The 17,391-nt window shown below is 63.4% G+C and overlaps 2 protein-coding genes across 2 annotated transcripts in view; both read left to right on the top strand.

Annotated features, from left to right (window-relative positions):
* Positions 1-10,415, top strand: part of KNDC1 (kinase non-catalytic C-lobe domain containing 1) — a 58,834-nt gene extending 48,419 nt beyond the window's left edge. The window contains exons 21-30 of the mRNA XM_032882191.1: positions 298-411; positions 1,266-1,413; positions 1,528-1,707; positions 2,409-2,612; positions 3,120-3,202; positions 3,471-3,621; positions 7,435-7,557; positions 7,644-7,703; positions 8,443-8,600; positions 10,131-10,415. Of these exons, the coding sequence (XP_032738082.1) occupies positions 298-411; positions 1,266-1,413; positions 1,528-1,707; positions 2,409-2,612; positions 3,120-3,202; positions 3,471-3,621; positions 7,435-7,557; positions 7,644-7,703; positions 8,443-8,600; positions 10,131-10,362 (1,453 nt within the window). The 3' untranslated portion in view covers positions 10,363-10,415. The remainder of the gene's footprint in view (positions 1-297; positions 412-1,265; positions 1,414-1,527; positions 1,708-2,408; positions 2,613-3,119; positions 3,203-3,470; positions 3,622-7,434; positions 7,558-7,643; positions 7,704-8,442; positions 8,601-10,130) is intronic.
* Positions 10,416-16,018: 5,603 nt separating this feature from the next.
* UTF1 (undifferentiated embryonic cell transcription factor 1) lies at positions 16,019-17,235 on the top strand. Its single transcript, XM_032882200.1, has 2 exons — positions 16,019-16,595; positions 16,751-17,235. Exons 1-2 carry the CDS (start codon positions 16,019-16,021, stop codon positions 17,233-17,235), a joined length of 1,062 nt encoding a protein of 353 aa, XP_032738091.1.
* The last annotated feature ends 156 nt before the right edge of the window (positions 17,236-17,391 follow it).

Genomic DNA, 17,391 nt, shown 5'->3' with positions numbered 1-17,391 from the left:
AAGGGTTCTGTTGCCCACCATCCTCCCAGCATGGGCACACGTGTACACACGCTCACACACACAACTCACATGCCTTCACACTCACGCACATTCACACACACGCTCTCTCACACATTCGCCCCAGAACCGCTAACGAAGGCTGCAGGGAGCCGGGCCTCCCCCACTTTCCTGCGGCACAGGGAAGGTCGGGTGGGAGGACTGGCTGCTCACGTACGTGGGGAGAACCCGCGGGCCGGGGGCCTGGCCCCAGGCCTGCAGGGCCGGGTCTGTGACCTGACCGCCTCCTCTCCACCCCAGCGACGCCTTCCTGGAGGGCTACGTGCAGCAGTTCCTCTACACTTTCCGCTACTTCTGCACACCCCAGGACTTCCTGCACTTCCTCCTGGACCGCATCAACAGCACCCTGTCCAGGTACCGCCGCGGGCCCTGGGCTTCACAAGGGCAACACAGCCCCAGGGTGGACCCCATGGCGCCCCGTTAGTGACCATGAAGGGCGACAGGGTCCCCAGTGACCCTGATGAGGATGGGGGCAGAGCTGGGTGGGAGAAGGAAGAACACGGACAGGGGACACGGGGCCCTGAGGGAAGGGAGGCAGCAGCGGCAGGAGGGGAGCGTGGCCAGAGAGAGGCCTTGGCTTGTGGAGGCCATGAGGATCAGGAAAGGCTGAGGGTGGGGGCAAGACAGGTAGCAAGGTGGCTGGGGGGAGTGCCACGCCCATCCGCTGGAGGGGGGCAGCCCAGGGGGAGGAGGGCCCTGCCAGCCCTCAGCCCGGGGCTGGGATCCTGGGATCAGGGGAGAGGCTAGAGGGACGTGGCACCGCCAGACTCCCCGTGCACTCCCTCCCTGGGGGCAGGGACTCACAAGAGAGTTGTCGGCCTGTGGAGCCCAGCTCCCACCCCACCTCTTGCTCGAGTGTCCGTACGCTGCCTCCCAGACCCCAGGCGTGTCAGGCCCTGGCTGCAGAAGGTGAGGGGTGCTCCAGGACTGGGTGCCAGGCAAGGGCGGAGGAAAGCAGCAGGTTCCTGCCCAGTCACGGAGCCTGTGGCCCAGCTGTGCAGCGACCGCCTCTCTTGTCCCCTGAGATGGGAGGGTTGTGCAGAACTAGCCCTGGAAGACAGAGCCACGCTCAGACCCGTCAGACCCACTCATGCCCCTGTGCTCAGCGGGGTGACTGCCGCCAGCCATCTGCCCAGTGCAGCAGACAGACCTGCCAGGGACAGCCGGCGGCCCCCACATGGCTCAGGCCCCCTCCCCTCTGCCTGCAGGGCCCACCAGGACCCCACCTCGACCTTCACCAAGATCTACAAGCGGAGCTTCTGCCTCCTGCAGGCCTGGCTGGAGGACTGCTACGCGGTGGACTTCACGCGGAACTCCGGGCTCCTGGGCAGGCTGGAGGACTTCATCTCCTCCAAGGTGACCGGGGGCAGAGCACCCGAGCAGCCCCTGCACCACCACGGGCTGCACTCGGGCGCTGAGAGCCGCCGCCCCTGTCTGGGGGGCAAGTGACCGCCTTGTGCTCCTGCCCAGATCCTGCCCCTGGACGGCTCTGCCGAGCACCTGCTGGGCCTCCTGGAGGTGGGCACCGACCGGCGGGCCGAGGGCTCCTCGCGCGGCACCGACCTGGAGGACCCCAAGGAGGCCGAGGACGACGCCAGACCTCTCAATGCCCTCTGTAAGAGGCTCTCAGAAGACGGCATCTCCCGGAAGGTGGGGGCCTTTCCCAGGCAGGGCAGCTCCCCGCACTCAGCCTGAGCTCAGAGAACACGGAGCAGGCGCGCACGCCCACGCACACGTGTGAACACGCACCGGCTCACCCGTCTACGCATGCGCACACGCTCCCCAAGTTGCCAGGCCTCACCCGTCTACGCATGCGCACACGCTCCCCAGGTTGCCAGGCCTCACCCGTCTACGCATGCGCACACGCTCCCCAGGTTGCCAGGCCTCACCCGTCTACGCATGCGCACACGCTCCCCAAGTTGCCAGTCCTAGGCACTGGCCCCACGAGGTTGGCACTGCCCTCCCCTCCTCCCTCCGCGCAAGGCCGGGTGCTCAGATGACCTAACGTTCCTGCCCCTCGGGCCAGAGGTCTGGGTGGAAGAAACCATTGTCAGGAAATGGCCCGGGATGGGGGCCGGGTCTGTGGGGATCTGTCCGTGATGTGGGGGGACAGCCCCAAATCTCAGTGCCTCTGTCCCTGGGGGACCTGCTGAAGTGGCCGGGACGGGTGTCCTTGAGCCAGCACTGCCCCAGCGGGAGGGGTTTGCTTTGTGGCTCTACCTGAGGTGGCCTGAAGGGTCCCGGACCCGGAGCCAGCCTGCTCCCCCTCCAGCGCCCACCCCCAGAGGCTGCCCACAGGCAGGATGGGCTGTGCCGGCGGCCCTTCAGCACAGCCTGCCCTCGCCCTGCAGAGCTTCCCCTGGAGGCTGTCCCGGGGCAACGGGCTGGCCCTGCCGCACAAGGAGCGCCAGTACACCATCGCGTCCGCCCTGCCCAAGCCCTGCTTCTTCGAGGACTTCTACGGCCCCTATGCCAAGGCCAGTGAGAAGGGGCCCTACTTCCTGACGGAGTACAGCACCCACCAGCTCTTCAGCCAGCTGACATTGCTGCAACAGGTGATGGGGGCCGCCGGCGGCCCGGGGGAGGGGGATGGTGTCCCCGGGGCGGAGGGTGAGGGCCTGTGTGCAGCTCACCCGCAGGGGCGTCATGAGGAGGGATGCTCTGGTGCTAGAGAGATGTTTGCAGGAGGGACGTGTGGAGGGCAGGGAATAGGGCCAGATGCACAGTAGGGGCTGTGGGGTGGGCGCCCAGGAAGGGCTGCGGGGGGCAGACCACTCCCCTACACTCCCATCTTGCAGGCACTAGAGGCGCCCTGCGGGCCTCCTCCTTCCTGGCTCCTCAGCTCCTCCCCAGCCCCGCCCCCAGGGGCCCCACCCTGTGACACGCCCTCCAACCCCCGCCATCCTGGGCCCTGTGTCACTTGGCAGGAGACAGTAGTGATGGTGACCCCAGTGATCCTACCTGGGGTCACAACAGCCGGGCAGAGAGAGGATCCCCTGAGACGCCGCCTGGCCCGCGAGGCCTGGGAAAGGACTGAGCGTCTGTGTCCTTGTCTCCGACAGGAATTATTTCAGAAGTGCCATCCCGTCCACTTCCTGAACTCCCGGGCCCTGGGCGTCACGGACAAAAGCGTGGCCATCCCCAAGTGAGTGTTCACCTGTGGGGCGTCACCCCAGAGTCCTGGGACAGATGGCTGGTGGTAGGGTCTTGGGGACCTCATCTGAGTGTCTCGTGGACACTCGTGACCAAAGGGAGACACCGTTGTCGTGAACGGCCTCGGAGCCGGGCCCTCCCCTCTTCCCCGTGCCCATCCTGTGGGCCCCCCGTGGATCCGGAGAGACCCTGCAGCCCCAGGGCCGGGCAGGGCCACCTCCACGTGTCCTCGCCATGATGTGCACCCGGGTCTCTTCCAGAGCCGGCTCCTCCGAGTCTCTGTCCGCCAAAACCTGCAGCTTGTTTCTGCCCAGCTACGTCCAGGACAAGTACCTGCTGCAGCTCCTGCGCAGCGCGGATGACGTCAGCACCTGGGTGGCGGCGGAAATCGTGACCAGCCACACCTCTAAGGTGGGTGCCTCGGCAGCTGCCCCCTCAGAGGAGGGTTGGGGCATTGCTGCACGGGCACACGGTGCCTCCCGTGGAACCCAGTCGCACGTTCTCCAAGCGCCGGGAATCCACAAACCCGACCCCAGGCCAAGGGGGAAAGTGGCGTCTCAGCTTCTGTTGGTGGTGACACCAGACACCGTCCTGCTGTCCAGTGTGCGTCGCCGGCCATACCCCGGTCTCACGTGACTCTTCAGTCTGGCAAATGCACACTGGCTCTGGTCACCGTGACCAGCCTCTCCTCCATGGGACTTGCACACATATGTGTGCACACACAGAGTCTCACACGTGTGTACTCTCCGATACACCCACGGTCGTCCACAGATACACCCCTTCACACACATACCCCTCACACTCACACACATTCCATCCCACACACACACCCTCACACTCACTCCCTCACGCTCCTCACACCCACACCTATACCCTCCTCACACGCTCCCTCACTCACATGCTCCGTCACACTCACACGTACCCTCTCTCACAAGGACCCTCTCTCGCACACACACATATCCCCTCCCAGTCACACATACATACCGACTGTCACACCCCCACACACTCTCTCACACTCACACTCACACACGGGCTCCCTCTCTCACACACACAGTTGCTTTCATGTTCATCCTCTCTGGCACACAGGAGCCTCCTGTTCCCACGTAGATCTCCTTCCGGGTTCCCCGACGCACGCTCCGTCACACAGTCCTGACACACGCACCCCTCCCCCACACCCATACCACCCTGCTCACACGGACCCTCCCACGCCCACGCTCACGCTCACGCTCCAGTCAGAGCATCGCCCTCGGGGGCTCCGTCCACACTCCCGCCCGAACCAGGTCCCAGGGCTGGGAATCGTGACTCCCAGGCGTCCCACGAACCCGGACTCTCCGAGGGAGGGGACCCACTCGGTCACGGCGGCGTCCCCTGCAGGCGGCGCGGGGTGTGTTCTCGGCCTGTGACACTCAGGTCGGCCCGTCGAGGCCGAGCGCTTGCTGTTCCGGGGCCTCTTCTAGGGCCTTGGGGCCGTGGCCCGGACGGAGGGTGTCTCAGCCTCGGCCACTCACCTGCTTCAGGCCGGGTGCTGCGCAGGCCAAGGGGGACAGTCCCCTGCCTCAGAGCCGGCACCTGGCTCCAGGGTCCCGCCACTCAGGAGGGCCGGGGGGACAGAGGGCCCTGGTCTCTGGTGCACCTGCGCCTCCGGCCCACCAACGCCCTGTCGCCGAGGCCTCCAGCTTCCTGCCACCCGAGGCCGGCGGCAGATGGCGCGACCCTGGAGTCCCACCCAGTGACGCGGCACGTGGGGAGGGATGGCCGGGACTGCTGGGCTCCTCCTGTGAAACAGAAGCCCCTTCCCACGGGGGGCCGCACCACTCCGAGGGCAGCAGCGGCCACACGGCAGACCCCGGCCCCAGTACCGGCTCCCCTCAAGCACGATCCCCACCAGCGCTGGCCCCGGGCAGAGCGTTGGGGGGACACTGAGGGGTGGGGGTGCTGCTGTTCCGCCCCGGCTGTCCCCAGCCCTCGGAGGCCGTCCCTCCTCAACGGACAGCAAAGCGCAGGTGAGCCTGTTCCGGCGTCACCGGCCTCTGCAGCTGGTCTTGCTTTTTCCAACGTCCCCACGTGTCGCTCACCCCAGACGTGCAGCCCATTAGCACACGCATCGCTTCTGCTTTTCCCTCCGTGGGGAGTTTCCAGGCTTTAGGGGTTTGTCGGCCGCAGACTGACCCATCCTCGTTTGTGCCGGGATGAGGGACAGCTTAACGACTTAGCGGTGTCCTGAGCGGCGTCAGGACGTAGCTTCCCCAAATCCGGTCTGCAGACGGGGCCGTCTACGGTCCCTCCCGACCTCTGCTTCCCAGGGGTCCTTCTCTGCCGGAGCCCCAGAAAGAGGGAAGACGGGTCCCCTCCCAGCCCGAAGGAGAAGCTGGGCTCTGTGTCCCGAGCCTGCAGGCGCCCTGCCCAGCGGGGCAGCACGGAGCGCGGACACACGCGCTGGCCCGCGCTTGACGGGGCTGTCGACGGATGCACACCTGGTCGCGGGCGCCCAGCTTAGAAGGGCAGGAAGGACTCATGGGGTGGCGGGGGCAGAACTCCACCCGCTGCCGTGAGAGGCTTCCCACATCCCCGTAAGCAAGGACAGAACGACAGACGAGCCGCGCGCGCCGGAGGGAGAGCGGCCCGCAGCCCTTCCACAGACCCGCCTGCCACGTGCTGGCCCGCCGTCTCCCGGGCTGTGTGCCGCTTACTGTGACGTCAGAACAGTCCAGAAGACGGACTTTTGCATTTGTGAACTGTGGTCAAAAAAAGAGCTAAAATTCAAATTTTGAGCCAGAGACTGCGACGGGGCCGTCATCAGACGTCCCTGGTGGCCACCGCGCGGTCCGTGCAGGCGGCACAGCGCAGAGAAACAAGGTGAAGAAGGAAAACGCTGAAGCTCGGCGCCCTAAAGGAGAGCTCGCGGACTCTTTTTTTAGATGAAAAATGGTGGGTTTCAGTCTCATCAGACAGTCTTACCTGTGCTAGAACACGGCTGCCAAAGATGTCCGTCCACGGGCAAAGGGGCGAACAAGACGGGTCTGTCTGTCCTGCGGACTCGAGCCCCACCTCAACGAGGACTGAAGTCCTGACACAGGCTAGAGCTTGCGTGAGCCTGGGGGACAGGACGGGGGGGCGGCCAGTCACAGAAAGACACACGCCGCGTGGCTCCAGCCTAGGAGGCCCCTGGGGTAGCCGAAATCACACCCCGGAAACTGGAAGGCTGGGGCCGGGGCTGGGGGCGAGGGAAGGGGAGCAGGGCTCGGATGGTCGCCATCGCAGATTTACAAAGGAGAGAGACGCAAGCTGTGGCACGAGCAGGCGTGTAGCTAACACCACTGAGCTGTCTGAAAAACGGTTCAAGAGCAGATTTTATATTATGCATTTTTACCACATTTAAAAAAAAAAGATGCGATGGAACAGTTTTCTCTGAAAGTGCTGGAAAGTATATTTTGCATCTATTTAAATATATGAAGAAGAAATTGGGATGTCAACTTAGAAAGTATAAGCCAGTAAATGTCGTTCAAGATCCTTTAAGAGCCTGGTAAGCCGGTCAGCCGGGAGGCCACCATGGGGAGCGAGGGGCCGTCTGTGCGACCACACAGGCAAGGCCAGGCCCGGGAAGGGGAAGAGGCGTGTGGTTGGGACCCCCAGACAATGTCCCCACCTGAAGGCTGGTCCCGGCCCTGGTGGCAGTTCGTGAGCAGCTCTGAAAGGGTGCGCGCCCCATTAGGAAAGAGAACCCCATGGGGTGTTCCCGCCAGATCTGCTGGCTGGCTAAGCACAGAGGAGCGGGGAGTGGGGGGACCCGCGGAAACGAAGCCATGCGATGCCCACCCCCGTCAGGCTCTGGAACCCAGCGAGGGGTGGGTCCCCCCCGGCAGAAAATGAGAGGAAGCTGCCGGCTGGCCCCCCGTGGGCCCCTCGATGCACCCGCACTAGGTGCGCCCTTCCGACCCCAAAGCTGTGCCCCTCCCCCGCATCTGTCCCTCTGCTGGAGCAGAAGTTTGTCCTGGGAGTGACTGTGCCCTCGAGCAGTGAGGGTGACTTCTTTTCACATCTTTGTGCTTTCGAGTCATGCCTGTCCTCCTGCACCTCCTGGCAACCCCTCTCGCCGGCCTGCTTCCCCCACGGGGCGCCCCTCACTGCCCCGAGTGCCCGGCGCTGGGTCACTCTGCTGGGTCCCCGGGCTGTCTACCTGCTTGTGTCCCGCAGGAGGACCCTGAGTGTGTCCTCTGGTTCCAGCTGCAGGTGAATTTGCTATCCAAGTTTTTGCTGATTGCGAAGTCTTGCTACGAGCAGAGGAACTTTGCGACGGCCATGCAGATCCTGGGAGGCCTGGAGCACCTGGCCGTGAGGCAGTCCCCTGTGAGTCACCTCGCAGAGCCACGGGCTGGAAGCAGGCACGTGGGCACCGCGTGGCTGTGGGGGGCTCACCCGCGCTTTTATTTCAGGCCTGGAGAATTCTACCCGCAAAGATAGCGGAGGTCATGGAAGAGCTGAAAGCCGTGGAGGTACGGGCACCGTGTGCGCGCTTCTGGCGGCCTGGGTCCCCAGGGGGCTCCCCTACGGACATTCTCTGCGCATCTCTGGGGGGTCACCAGGCAGAGCCTGCTTCGTGGCCCCACGCCACCCCTGTCCCGTGTTGGCCTGGTCTTGCCCGTCTCCCCGCGGGGCAAAGACTGCAGGTACAGATGCCCAGAGGACCAGACGGAGCTTGGCTGACCCGCTGGCCTCCTTGCTTCTCTCGAAGTGCAGAGGCAGCCTCCCGAGATCTCAAGCCAGGAGACGCTGGAAGGCTGGGCATTTCCCAAGAGGAGGCCCTAGGAGCCGACTGCCGCCCCAAACACCGCTCTCTGCAGGGCGGGAGGGCCATGTGTGTCCTCAGTTGACACCAGAAACAGGTCCCTAAAGTCAGACAGCCTGGGTCACGGCCTCCTTGGGGCAGCTGGGTCACCCAGCTATTTTCTGGAGCCCAGAGCAAGTAAGTTAGAAAACAAGTTTGCCATTTCTGATGGCGGGAAGTGTGTGGCTTTCTCATGGGCGTCCACGTTCCCTTGGTATCTGCCAGCTTCAGGCGTCTGGACATCCGACCCGGACCCCATCGTCCGAGGTACAATGTGGATGGGATGTATATCAGGGCTGTGTCGCCTCCTTGCAGGGGCAATCCCAGTGCCAAGGTTGCCTGAGCTGCGTGCCCCAGACTGACCTCTCCCCCGTCTCCCCTGCCCACGCCCCTGGCTGGGCCCCCAGGTCTTCCTGAAGAGCGACAGCCTGTGTTTGATGGAAGGACGGCGCTTCCGGGCACAGCCCACGCTGCCCTCGGCCCGCCTCCTGGCCATGCACGTCCAGCAGCTGGAGACAGGGGGCTTCACCATGACCAACGGCGCCCACCGGTGGAGCAAGCTCAGGTGAGGGGGCTCTGCTCCCAGCAGCCCCACAGGACCCTCGCGCCGTCCGCACAGCACCCGTGGCCAGTCCTCTGCCCGGTGCAGTGGTGCCACGGTTCCCCTGCCTGGCACCCCTGGGGGCCCAGGACACCTGGGAGGTGCAGACTGGGCGCTGCTCGTGAAAACCACCATGGCGACCCCAGACAAAGAGGGTCATGCTCATCTCTGCCTCAGAAACCACAAGCTGCCTCCAGCCCTCCTCTCCTGGGGGTCCCAGGCCTCAGTGGAGATGCCCCCCCCCATATCTCACAGGCCTGGGCCAGCCTCTCTCCTGGGCACCCCCACAGCCTTGGACACACCTGTTCTTCCACCCCCTGCGTCACCCACGCATGCAGACAGGTGAGGCCGGTCAGGCCGCAGTCCAGCCGCACACCCCTTAGGATCAGGGCAGACTTCGGGAGGCACAGCCCAAGGGACCTGGAGCCCAGAGGTTCCGACCTCCTTCTGGCCACCAACTCAGTTTTTTAGGAGACAACACAGAGCACACTAGTCCGTGTTAGCAAAATGGAAACTAACAATCGCAGGGGAGGCCACGACCCAGAAGGAGCAAGGGCAGAGGCCCGCTGCCAATTCTTCACTCTGTTTTAGGTCTGGATGTATATTCATGTCTGTCTGTATGTATCTGGTGGAGAGAGAGGTGGGTGGCGGGCAGGGGCAGAAAGACAGAGAATCCCACGCAGGCTCCATGCCCCGCGCAGAGCCCCGTGCGGGGCTCGATCTCAGGACCTGGATGGAGATCGTGACCTGAGCTGAAATCAAGAGTCGGACACATCGCTGACTGAGCCACCCAGGCGCCCCGCATGTTTGCCTTTTAATGACCAAAGTGCCGTCCTTCATACAGGAGGTGCTGCCTCTTTATCCGCAGTCAGGGTGAGAATATCTGTCTGCACAGTCCACGGCCTCCCCGGGGCAGAATTACCGACTTCTGCTTCGTGATCCCAGTTTTCTTGGATGACGCCCGAGGGTGTGCTGGTCACAGTCCCCTTCCAGCTCTCCGGGCAAGCGAGCCCCAGCTCACAGCCTTGGCCAATGCCCCGAGTGTAAATACTTGGGTGATGGTGGCTCTTGATGTCCCTGAACCGGAGCTGGGGAGAAACACGAGCCCAGGGACCCCTAAGCACATCCTAACTGACCCTGCATCTGTCTGGCTCCTCTCCTCTGTCGGAGCCCAGGGGCTGACACCGGGGTGTGTTCCCGTCAGAACCCTTAGCACCAACCAGGCCCAGCACAGCTTTTCAGTACATGTTTATGGACTGAACAGTGGCTGCCTGGACCGACGGTCAGAAGGATGAACAGAGGGTGGACGGGGGTGCAGGCGGGCAGACAGGCCCGAGTACTGAAATGAGGTTGGGCCCTGGGAATAAATACAGAAAACTCAGCCCAGAGTTTGTACTGGAAGAGGCATGGGTTGGATACTCCTGGGACACGCTGGGAACTGACCAGCACAGGCTCGTGCAGACTGACGGACACTCCCTTCTTCTCCCTACACAGAAACATAGCCAAGGTGGTGAGCCAGGTGCAGGCATTCCAGGAGAACCCCTACACGTTCGCGCCCGACCCCAAGCTGCAGTCCTACCTCAAGCAAAGAATCGCACGCTTCAGTGGGGCTGACATTTCCATTTTAGCCGCAGACAACAGAGCCTCCTTCCACCAGATCACCAACGAAAAGCACTCCCGGAAAATCCAGGACAAGTTACGGAGAATGAAGGCCACGTTTCAATAACGGGGACAGCGGGTCTGGTGTGAATTTCAAAGCAAGGACCGACCTGGATAGAAGAGAGGCACCTGCTTGCTGTCCCAGGCCCAGAAGGCCCCAGCAGCGCAGCTCCTGCCGCCATAGACTAGGGAGCCTGACAGCGCGGCACAGGAGCTGGGGCTCAGCCTGGGCGGCAGGGTGCATGCCGGGGGGCACCAGGAGGCAGAGGCTCAAGGGCTGGGCCGAGCCGGAGAGGACAGGCTCCAGTGCAGGTCGGGGTGTTTCTCTATCTAAAAATTAAACAAATAGAATAAGTGAACCCCCCAGGAGCCACACACCCATTCACACTTCTTAACCATAAACCCGCTCTCACCCAACTCTCCAGGGATCCTGCCCCCCAAAACTCCACACCCACCCACCCTGACTCAGAGCACTGTTTTCACGAGTCTGGCTTATGTCTGCTCAGCAACCAAGGACCAAAATGACCTTCGACCCCCGTGCCAACCACAGGGCTCCAGGGGTTTCCGAAACCTTCCAGTGGGGCCCTGAGGCTTCTCAGTGGCCCAAGTGCCAACCTGGGTCCACATTCCTATTCCCATGCCCAGACCTACCCCCAACACTCCAACCTCCCCCTCCCTTCCACTCAGACCCTCCCAAACTCCCCCCACCCTCTCTCAAACCTTTCTGCATACCCCAGACTTCCCCTCCTCACAACCCAGACTTCCCCGACCACTCCTTCCAGACCACTCTAGGGGCCCAGCTCAGCTCTTCCCCATGCCAGCCCGCATGAGGGTACCTGGGTTTTGCTGACCCTGTCCCAGCAGGCCTGATGGGGTCTTGTCCTGACCCAGCCTCTGGCTGCTGGCGAGCCTGTCCCAGCTCCACGCCGGCAGCCCCCCAGTGCCCGTGGCCCTGCACACCCTCCAGCCTTGCCAACCCCCGCCACTTAGAACGGCTCCAGGTACGGCCTGCCAGGCTCTGCTTCCTAGCCAAGCACACGGGACACAGACTCGGGCCTCAGGGGCCCTGTGAGCACCCCTAGTCCCACCCGGTGGCCTGGGGGCTCAGGCCTAGGGCCCACGCCATCTGCCTCAACAGCCACGCATGCCCCGTGCCCAGGCTCTGCTCACCTTCACCCCGCTTTGTTGGCACGGCGGCGGCAATGACGTTTGCCGCTTGCACGGTACCAGGCTCCTCCCCCAGGGCTCCATTCCCCCGCGGCCGGCGTTGGGCGTCCGTCTGCTCAGCAGGTAAAAGGCGCCCTTGGCCGGAGGCACCAGGGCCAGGACGGTGTGACGGATGGTACGGAGGATGGTGCGGTCGCGCCCGGGAGCTCAGACCCCGGGCACCCCCCTGGGCACCAATACTCTCATGTCGCAAACCGCTGGGAAACCCCAGGGGGCTCTCTGGTTTCAGAGTCACGGATTCTCTGGAACACGCAGCTGGGTGTGTTTCTGGAAGTCTGCTCCTGGTGCTCGAACACCGAGTCTGTCCCCTCCAGCCGCCTCCCAGACACCGTCCAGAACAGGGGAGGGACCCGTGCTCCGGCCGTGCAGACGGGCTTTGGCCTTCGTGCGACGTCTGGGGTCATCCTGAACAACACCTACGTTCTCAGACGCAGACCTGAACACAGGTAGTGCCACTGAGCCGGAAACTGAGTCAGCGTCTGGCGCAAACAACATTCCAATCCTAACGATTCCTTCACGGGGACGTGACCGGGCTTTCAGCTTAAGCACGACCGTCTGCATGTCGCCCAAATGTCACCGGCACAGATTTCTAAATAAAATCATTTCTACCGATGGCTTCCGTGGGCCTTATTTTGTCTGTCTCCAAAGCGAAGCCTTGCTTTTGGGGTCAGGGTGGGCCCCTTCGTGGCCAAAGTCAACTCCAGGGGTGCTCACGAAGGCACAAGGGGACGAGAAGTCCCAGCCACAGCCGCGTCCTTGGGTGGCACAGACAAGGGCCAGATCTGCTTATCCACTGAATTCAGGGCCCGCCACAGTCCAACCCCGGAGCCCCCAGGGCTGTGAGCAAGCTGCAGGAAACGTCACCGGCAAACCGCCCAAAACAGCTGAGCCACTAAGGCCTCATGGCACACAGTCCCAGAGCTGCTCTGCCACAGACTCTGCCCAGTCCCAGCCAGTTCCCATGTGGCATGCCCCACGCTGCAGCAGGCGACCAGCCTCACCCAGAGCCTAAGGGCAGGACAGCCTGTGCCCCCCCTCCCCGGGGCGAGGCAGGGCTGTTCCCTCGAGCCCCGCACTGTGAAGGGTCCACATAGACAAGCTCGGGACCGGGGAGGACTACAAAAGGAGGGCTGGGAGGCCAGGGGTTCAAAGAATTTGGGGACTTAAATGGCCGATGTGTCCTGTGGCAGAAACATCTGGGGATGTCGCTGTAGTGAGTGATGAAGTCCTCCGTGTGGCAGGGCAGTCCCAGCAGAGTAAAATCACTTCGCAGTAGCGGCCTCCGTTAGGTGGTTCTGGCGTCCCCGTTGTGGGCGGGTGGGTGGTTTCGGTCCTCACCCACCTTCAGGTCACGGAACCCCGGTGTCTCTTCCTTCCTGGGACATGAGGAAGGCTGCGCAGACCAGGGTCTCCCTCCACTTCACTGGTCTAATCAAATCAATGGGTTTTCCTTCAGGTGAATTGACAGCTCGGGACCCCTTAGGACCCCAACGAGGCATGCTTGCCAGGTCCCACCACCATGTCGTCCCTCCTACTCCAGATGGAGGCTGGCTCGGTGCACCGATGCTCTGGGGGCAGCCCCCACTATGCGCGACGTCTGACCACCCCCAAGACTGCCAGGCTGTGCAAGCCCAAGGTAACCCTACGGAGCTGAGTGGAGAGGGAGAGAAATGTGTGGCCGGCCCAAGAGCCGCCTTCTAGAGAAAGCCTGTGGAGCCCCAGGCCCTGGCCCGGGAACGGCGCCCGGTCAGGAGGGAACGCCCAGCAGCGCGCCTGCGCCTGGGTCCCAGCTCTCAGCACAGAGCCAGCCGCATAACCGCACAGCGCCCAGCTTACTCCGTGCTAACCCTCAGTCGTCCGCTGTGAGCTGTGGGGTGCCTGAGCTCTCTGCTCCCGGACGGGCTTCTGGTCTGTGTAAGGGGACCCCGTCCGCGGGCCGGCCGGCCAGGGTGCCCCTGCAGACGGGCGGTTTGGGGTCGCTTGCTCCGGCTGCTACTGCTGTTTGAAGCCCGCTCTACGGGGGTGGGGGTTCTCGGGGGCACACGGTGCCAGGGGCTGCTCCATCTCTTTACCCACCTGCCAACCCTTTGGGGGGCCGACCTACGCCACCATGGGAAACAGCGGTTTGAAAGGAAAGGGTGTGGCCAAAGACCACAAAGGACCACACTCCCGCCAGTGGACTAACTTCTCGCTGGAGTCCGGATGAGCGATCCCAAAGCTCCCGTGCCTACACACAAGGGCTCATCAGTAAGTAAGTACATCGTAGATGAGGTTGCCAGCCTCCTGCTGTCGGAGAAGGAGCACCTCTGGTGTGTACCCCCAGATGCCAGCAGCACCCCCAAGTCGTGTCAACTAATGTCTCCGCACCCCAAGAACCAGTGGCCTGGAAGCAGTGACACCCCCAGAAGCATCAGGCACACCTTGTATCCGGATCTTGGATTGCAGATCCCATTTTCCAAAAAAAAGGAACCAGAGATTTTTGGAGAAATGGTGGAATGGCTGATTCTAGGGCTGGAGTGGAAAAAGTCCAAGATGAATGGAAGAATCTGGTAGTGCCACAAAGCAAAGATGTGCCGGGGCAGGGGGTAGACCATGTCAAAAGGACAAGGACAGGGGTGCCTGGGTGGCTCAGTCATTAAGCATCTGTCTTTGACTCAGGTCATGATCCCAGGATTCCGGGATTGAGCCCCACATCAGGCTCCCTGCTCAGCGGTGGGAAGCCTGCTTCTCCCTCTCTCGCTGTCTCTCTCTCTCTGTCAAATAAATAAATTAAATCTTTAAAAAAAATCTTTAAATTTAAAAAAATTTTAATTTTTAATTTTTAAATTTAAATTAATTTAATTTAAATTTTAAATTTTTTTAAATTTTTAAATTTTAAAATAAATTAAATCTTTAAAAAAAAAGGACACAAAACAAGAGGGAAAAGGGAAGAGAGCTGGGGTGATCTGAGCCCCTAACGCGACAGCGCGGGACTGCCCCCGGGAACAGAACACCCGCGAGTCCCCTGAACAGGAAGAATTACAGGAGATTCCTGAACAACACATGTACGTGTCCCCCCAAAGTGCGGCCTGGTGACCCTGGGGGTGAGGCGCCCTGGTGACTGGCCCCAGCTGCAGGGCAGGAGGGGGAAGCGGAGAGACGGGCACTGCTTGGACTCCTAGGTCTTCTTCCCAAAAGCCCATACCCGCAGGCTAATCATGAGAAGGCACCTGACAAACCCAACTAGAGGGACACCCGCAAAGCACCTAACAGTGTCCTGGAGGTGTCAAGAACGCGGAAGAAGCATGAGCTGCTGCCAGGGTCCGGAGGGGACAAAGGAGGCAGGACGACCAAACGCAGAGCAGTCCCCAAGACCGGGTCCGGGGCAGGAAGGACATGTCTGTGCAAAACCTGGGGAACCCTGGAAAAACCCAAATGCAGTCTGCGGCTGGGCCGATGGTGCCATGCCCAGGAGCTTCTCAGCTTGACAAAGGTGCCCTGGTCCCAGGGGATGCTCATCGGAAGGGACGCACAGGGACGCCAGCGCCTCCTCTGCCACCTGTAAACCTAAAATTGTCCCAGACTAAGACTGCTAGACCTAGTATACAAAATACAACCGAGTTTTGTTTATTGCTGTATTCAATGACCTTGCTAAATTCATCCATTAATTCTAATAACGTTCTGGCCGATTATTTTGTATTTCCAGGTTTACAATCATATCACATGCAAATAATGATGCTTTCACTTCCTCCTTTCCAATCTTTATAAACCTTACTCCTTTTTCTTGCCTTATCGCTCTGGCTGGACTTCTAGAACAACGTTGAACAGAACCAGGATGCTGGGCACCACCCTAACCCTAATCGCAGGGGGCAAGGCTCAACCTTCTGTGAGTCACGACGTGAGCCGTAGCTGCTCTTTATCAGAACAAAGCCGTGTTTCCTCTGAAGCGTGTGTGTGAGTGAGGACCCCCGGCCTGAACACTGGTCGTAAGTGCCCCGGGACCACCCTCAGCGGGCGGCTCGCAGCGGCGACCACACCTCCCGCGCACACTCGGGCACCACCGCACGTGGGGGCGGGGCCCGCACACCACCGCCTCCGCGAACCACAGGCCCGGACGCACCTAAGGCAAAAGGGAGGGGCGCGGGGGCGCCTCCTGGAGCTGGAATGTTCCACGGCTCGCTCTCGGGGCGGTGAAAGGGCACGGCACATGCGTAAAAACGGGTCGATCCTTGCGCGCCTGAGGCCAGCGGCCGTATCCCTTTGCACCTCGGTGCCCGAGTTTGAAAAGGGCCGCCCTGAGGTTTAGCAGGTTGTCCCCGGTCAGGGCCCCGGCCGGCCCAAGTTGAAGTTGGCGGGCAGGGGGGGCGGGGCAGGGCGGGGCGCGCGGGGGCGGGCGGCGTAGACCCGCGCCGGCTCCGGCTCCCGCTCCCTCTCCAGCGAGGTCGCGTCCTCGGAGCGCGTGTGGGCGGCTTCTCTCCGGCCGCCGCCGCGACCCCGCGAGCTCCGCCGGCCCCGGGATGTTGCTCCGGCCGCGGCGGCCGCCCCCGCCCGCGCCCCCCGCGCCGGCGTCGCCAGCCAGCCCGGACCTCGAGCCGCGGCCGGCCGGGGGCGCGCCGGGAACCCCGCCGGGGCGGCCCGCCTCACCCGGCGCGCTGGCGGCGTCCGCGTCCCCCGGGTCCCCCGGCCTCCCCGGGTCGCCCGTGTCCCCGGGCTCGGCGCAGCGCACGCCCTGGAGCGCCCGCGAGACGGAGCTGCTGCTGGGCACGCTGCTGCAGCCGGCCGTGTGGCGCGCGCTGCTGCTGGACCGCCGCCAGGCGCTGCCCACCTACCGCCGCGTGTCGGCCGCGCTGGCCCGCCAGCAGGTGCGGCGCACGCCCGCGCAGTGCCGCCGCCGCTACAAGTTCCTCAAGGACAAGCTCCGCGACGCGCAGGGCCAGCCGCCCGGGCCCTTCGACGCGCAGATCCGCGAGCTCATGGGGCTGCTGGGCGACAACGGACACCGACGCGGCGGCCGCCGCCGCTCCCCGGGGCCCGGGCGCCCCCCGCGCGGACGCCGCCCGGCCCCCGCCGTGCCCCTCTCGCCCGCCGAGCCAGGTAAGCGGGGCGGGGCCCCGGGAGCGGAGAGGGCCGGGGAGGTGAGGGGGTGCCTGGCGCGCCGGCCGGTGGGGGGAGTGGGGAGGGGGCCGGGGCGTGAGGGCGGCGGCGGGCGCGCCTCCAGACCCCGGCCCGACGGTCCCGCCGCGTTCCAGACGTCCCACCGCCGCCGGCCACGCGCGGCCCCGACGCGGACCGGGCCTGGACGCTCAGGTTCAGCCCCACCCCGCCCAAGTCTGCGGACGCCCCTCGAGCTCCCGGCTCCCCGACGGCGCTCTCCACGGCCGGCCCCGCGCCGGGCCGGCCCGAGGACCGCGCGCCTTTCCGCGTTCCAGGATCCCCGCCGCCGCCGGTCCTGGACCCCGCCCGGGAGGACCCAGACTCGCCGCCCAGCCGCCCCGAGGACCACGCGCCCCCGCAGTCCGCGCCCCCGTCGCTGAACGCCGCCCTTCTGCAGACCCTGGGGCACCTGGGCGACATCGTGGCCATCCTGGGCCCCCTGCGTGACCAGCTGCTGACCCTGAACCAGCACGTGGAGCAGCTGCGCGGCTCCTTCGACCAGACCGTGTCCCTGGCCGTGGGCTTCATCTTAGGCAGCGCCGCGGCCGAGCGAGGGGTCCTAGCCGACCCCCGAGAGTGAGGCCTGGCATGCACCCGTTCCTTCTGTAGCACCGTGTCCCCTCTGCCCTGACCCCATTCTGTGACCCTACCCTACTTTAAATCTAGGTATGTTCAATAAAAAGATTGTTTATTTGTAATTTAATTCTGGGAGCATGTGCAGGTCTTGTGCTGGGTA

The sequence above is a fragment of the Lontra canadensis genome, unplaced genomic scaffold, assembly GCF_010015895.1.
Source record: "Lontra canadensis isolate GAN:19392208 unplaced genomic scaffold, GSC_riverotter_1.0 scaffold79, whole genome shotgun sequence".
NCBI lineage: Eukaryota > Metazoa > Chordata > Mammalia > Carnivora > Mustelidae > Lontra > Lontra canadensis.
Note: the sequence above shows the minus strand (reverse complement) of the source record. Positions and strands in the feature narration are given on the sequence as shown.

Bases quoted from the DNA above. Each gene is read 5' to 3' on its own strand.
- UTF1 (XM_032882200.1), top strand. From the start codon at position 16,019: ATGTTGCTCCGGCCGCGGCGGCCGCCCCCGCCCGCGCCCCCCGCGCCG. The intron at 16,596-16,750 runs GTAAGCGGGGCG...GCCGCGTTCCAG, and splicing joins CCTCTCGCCCGCCGAGCCAG to ACGTCCCACCGCCGCCGGCC.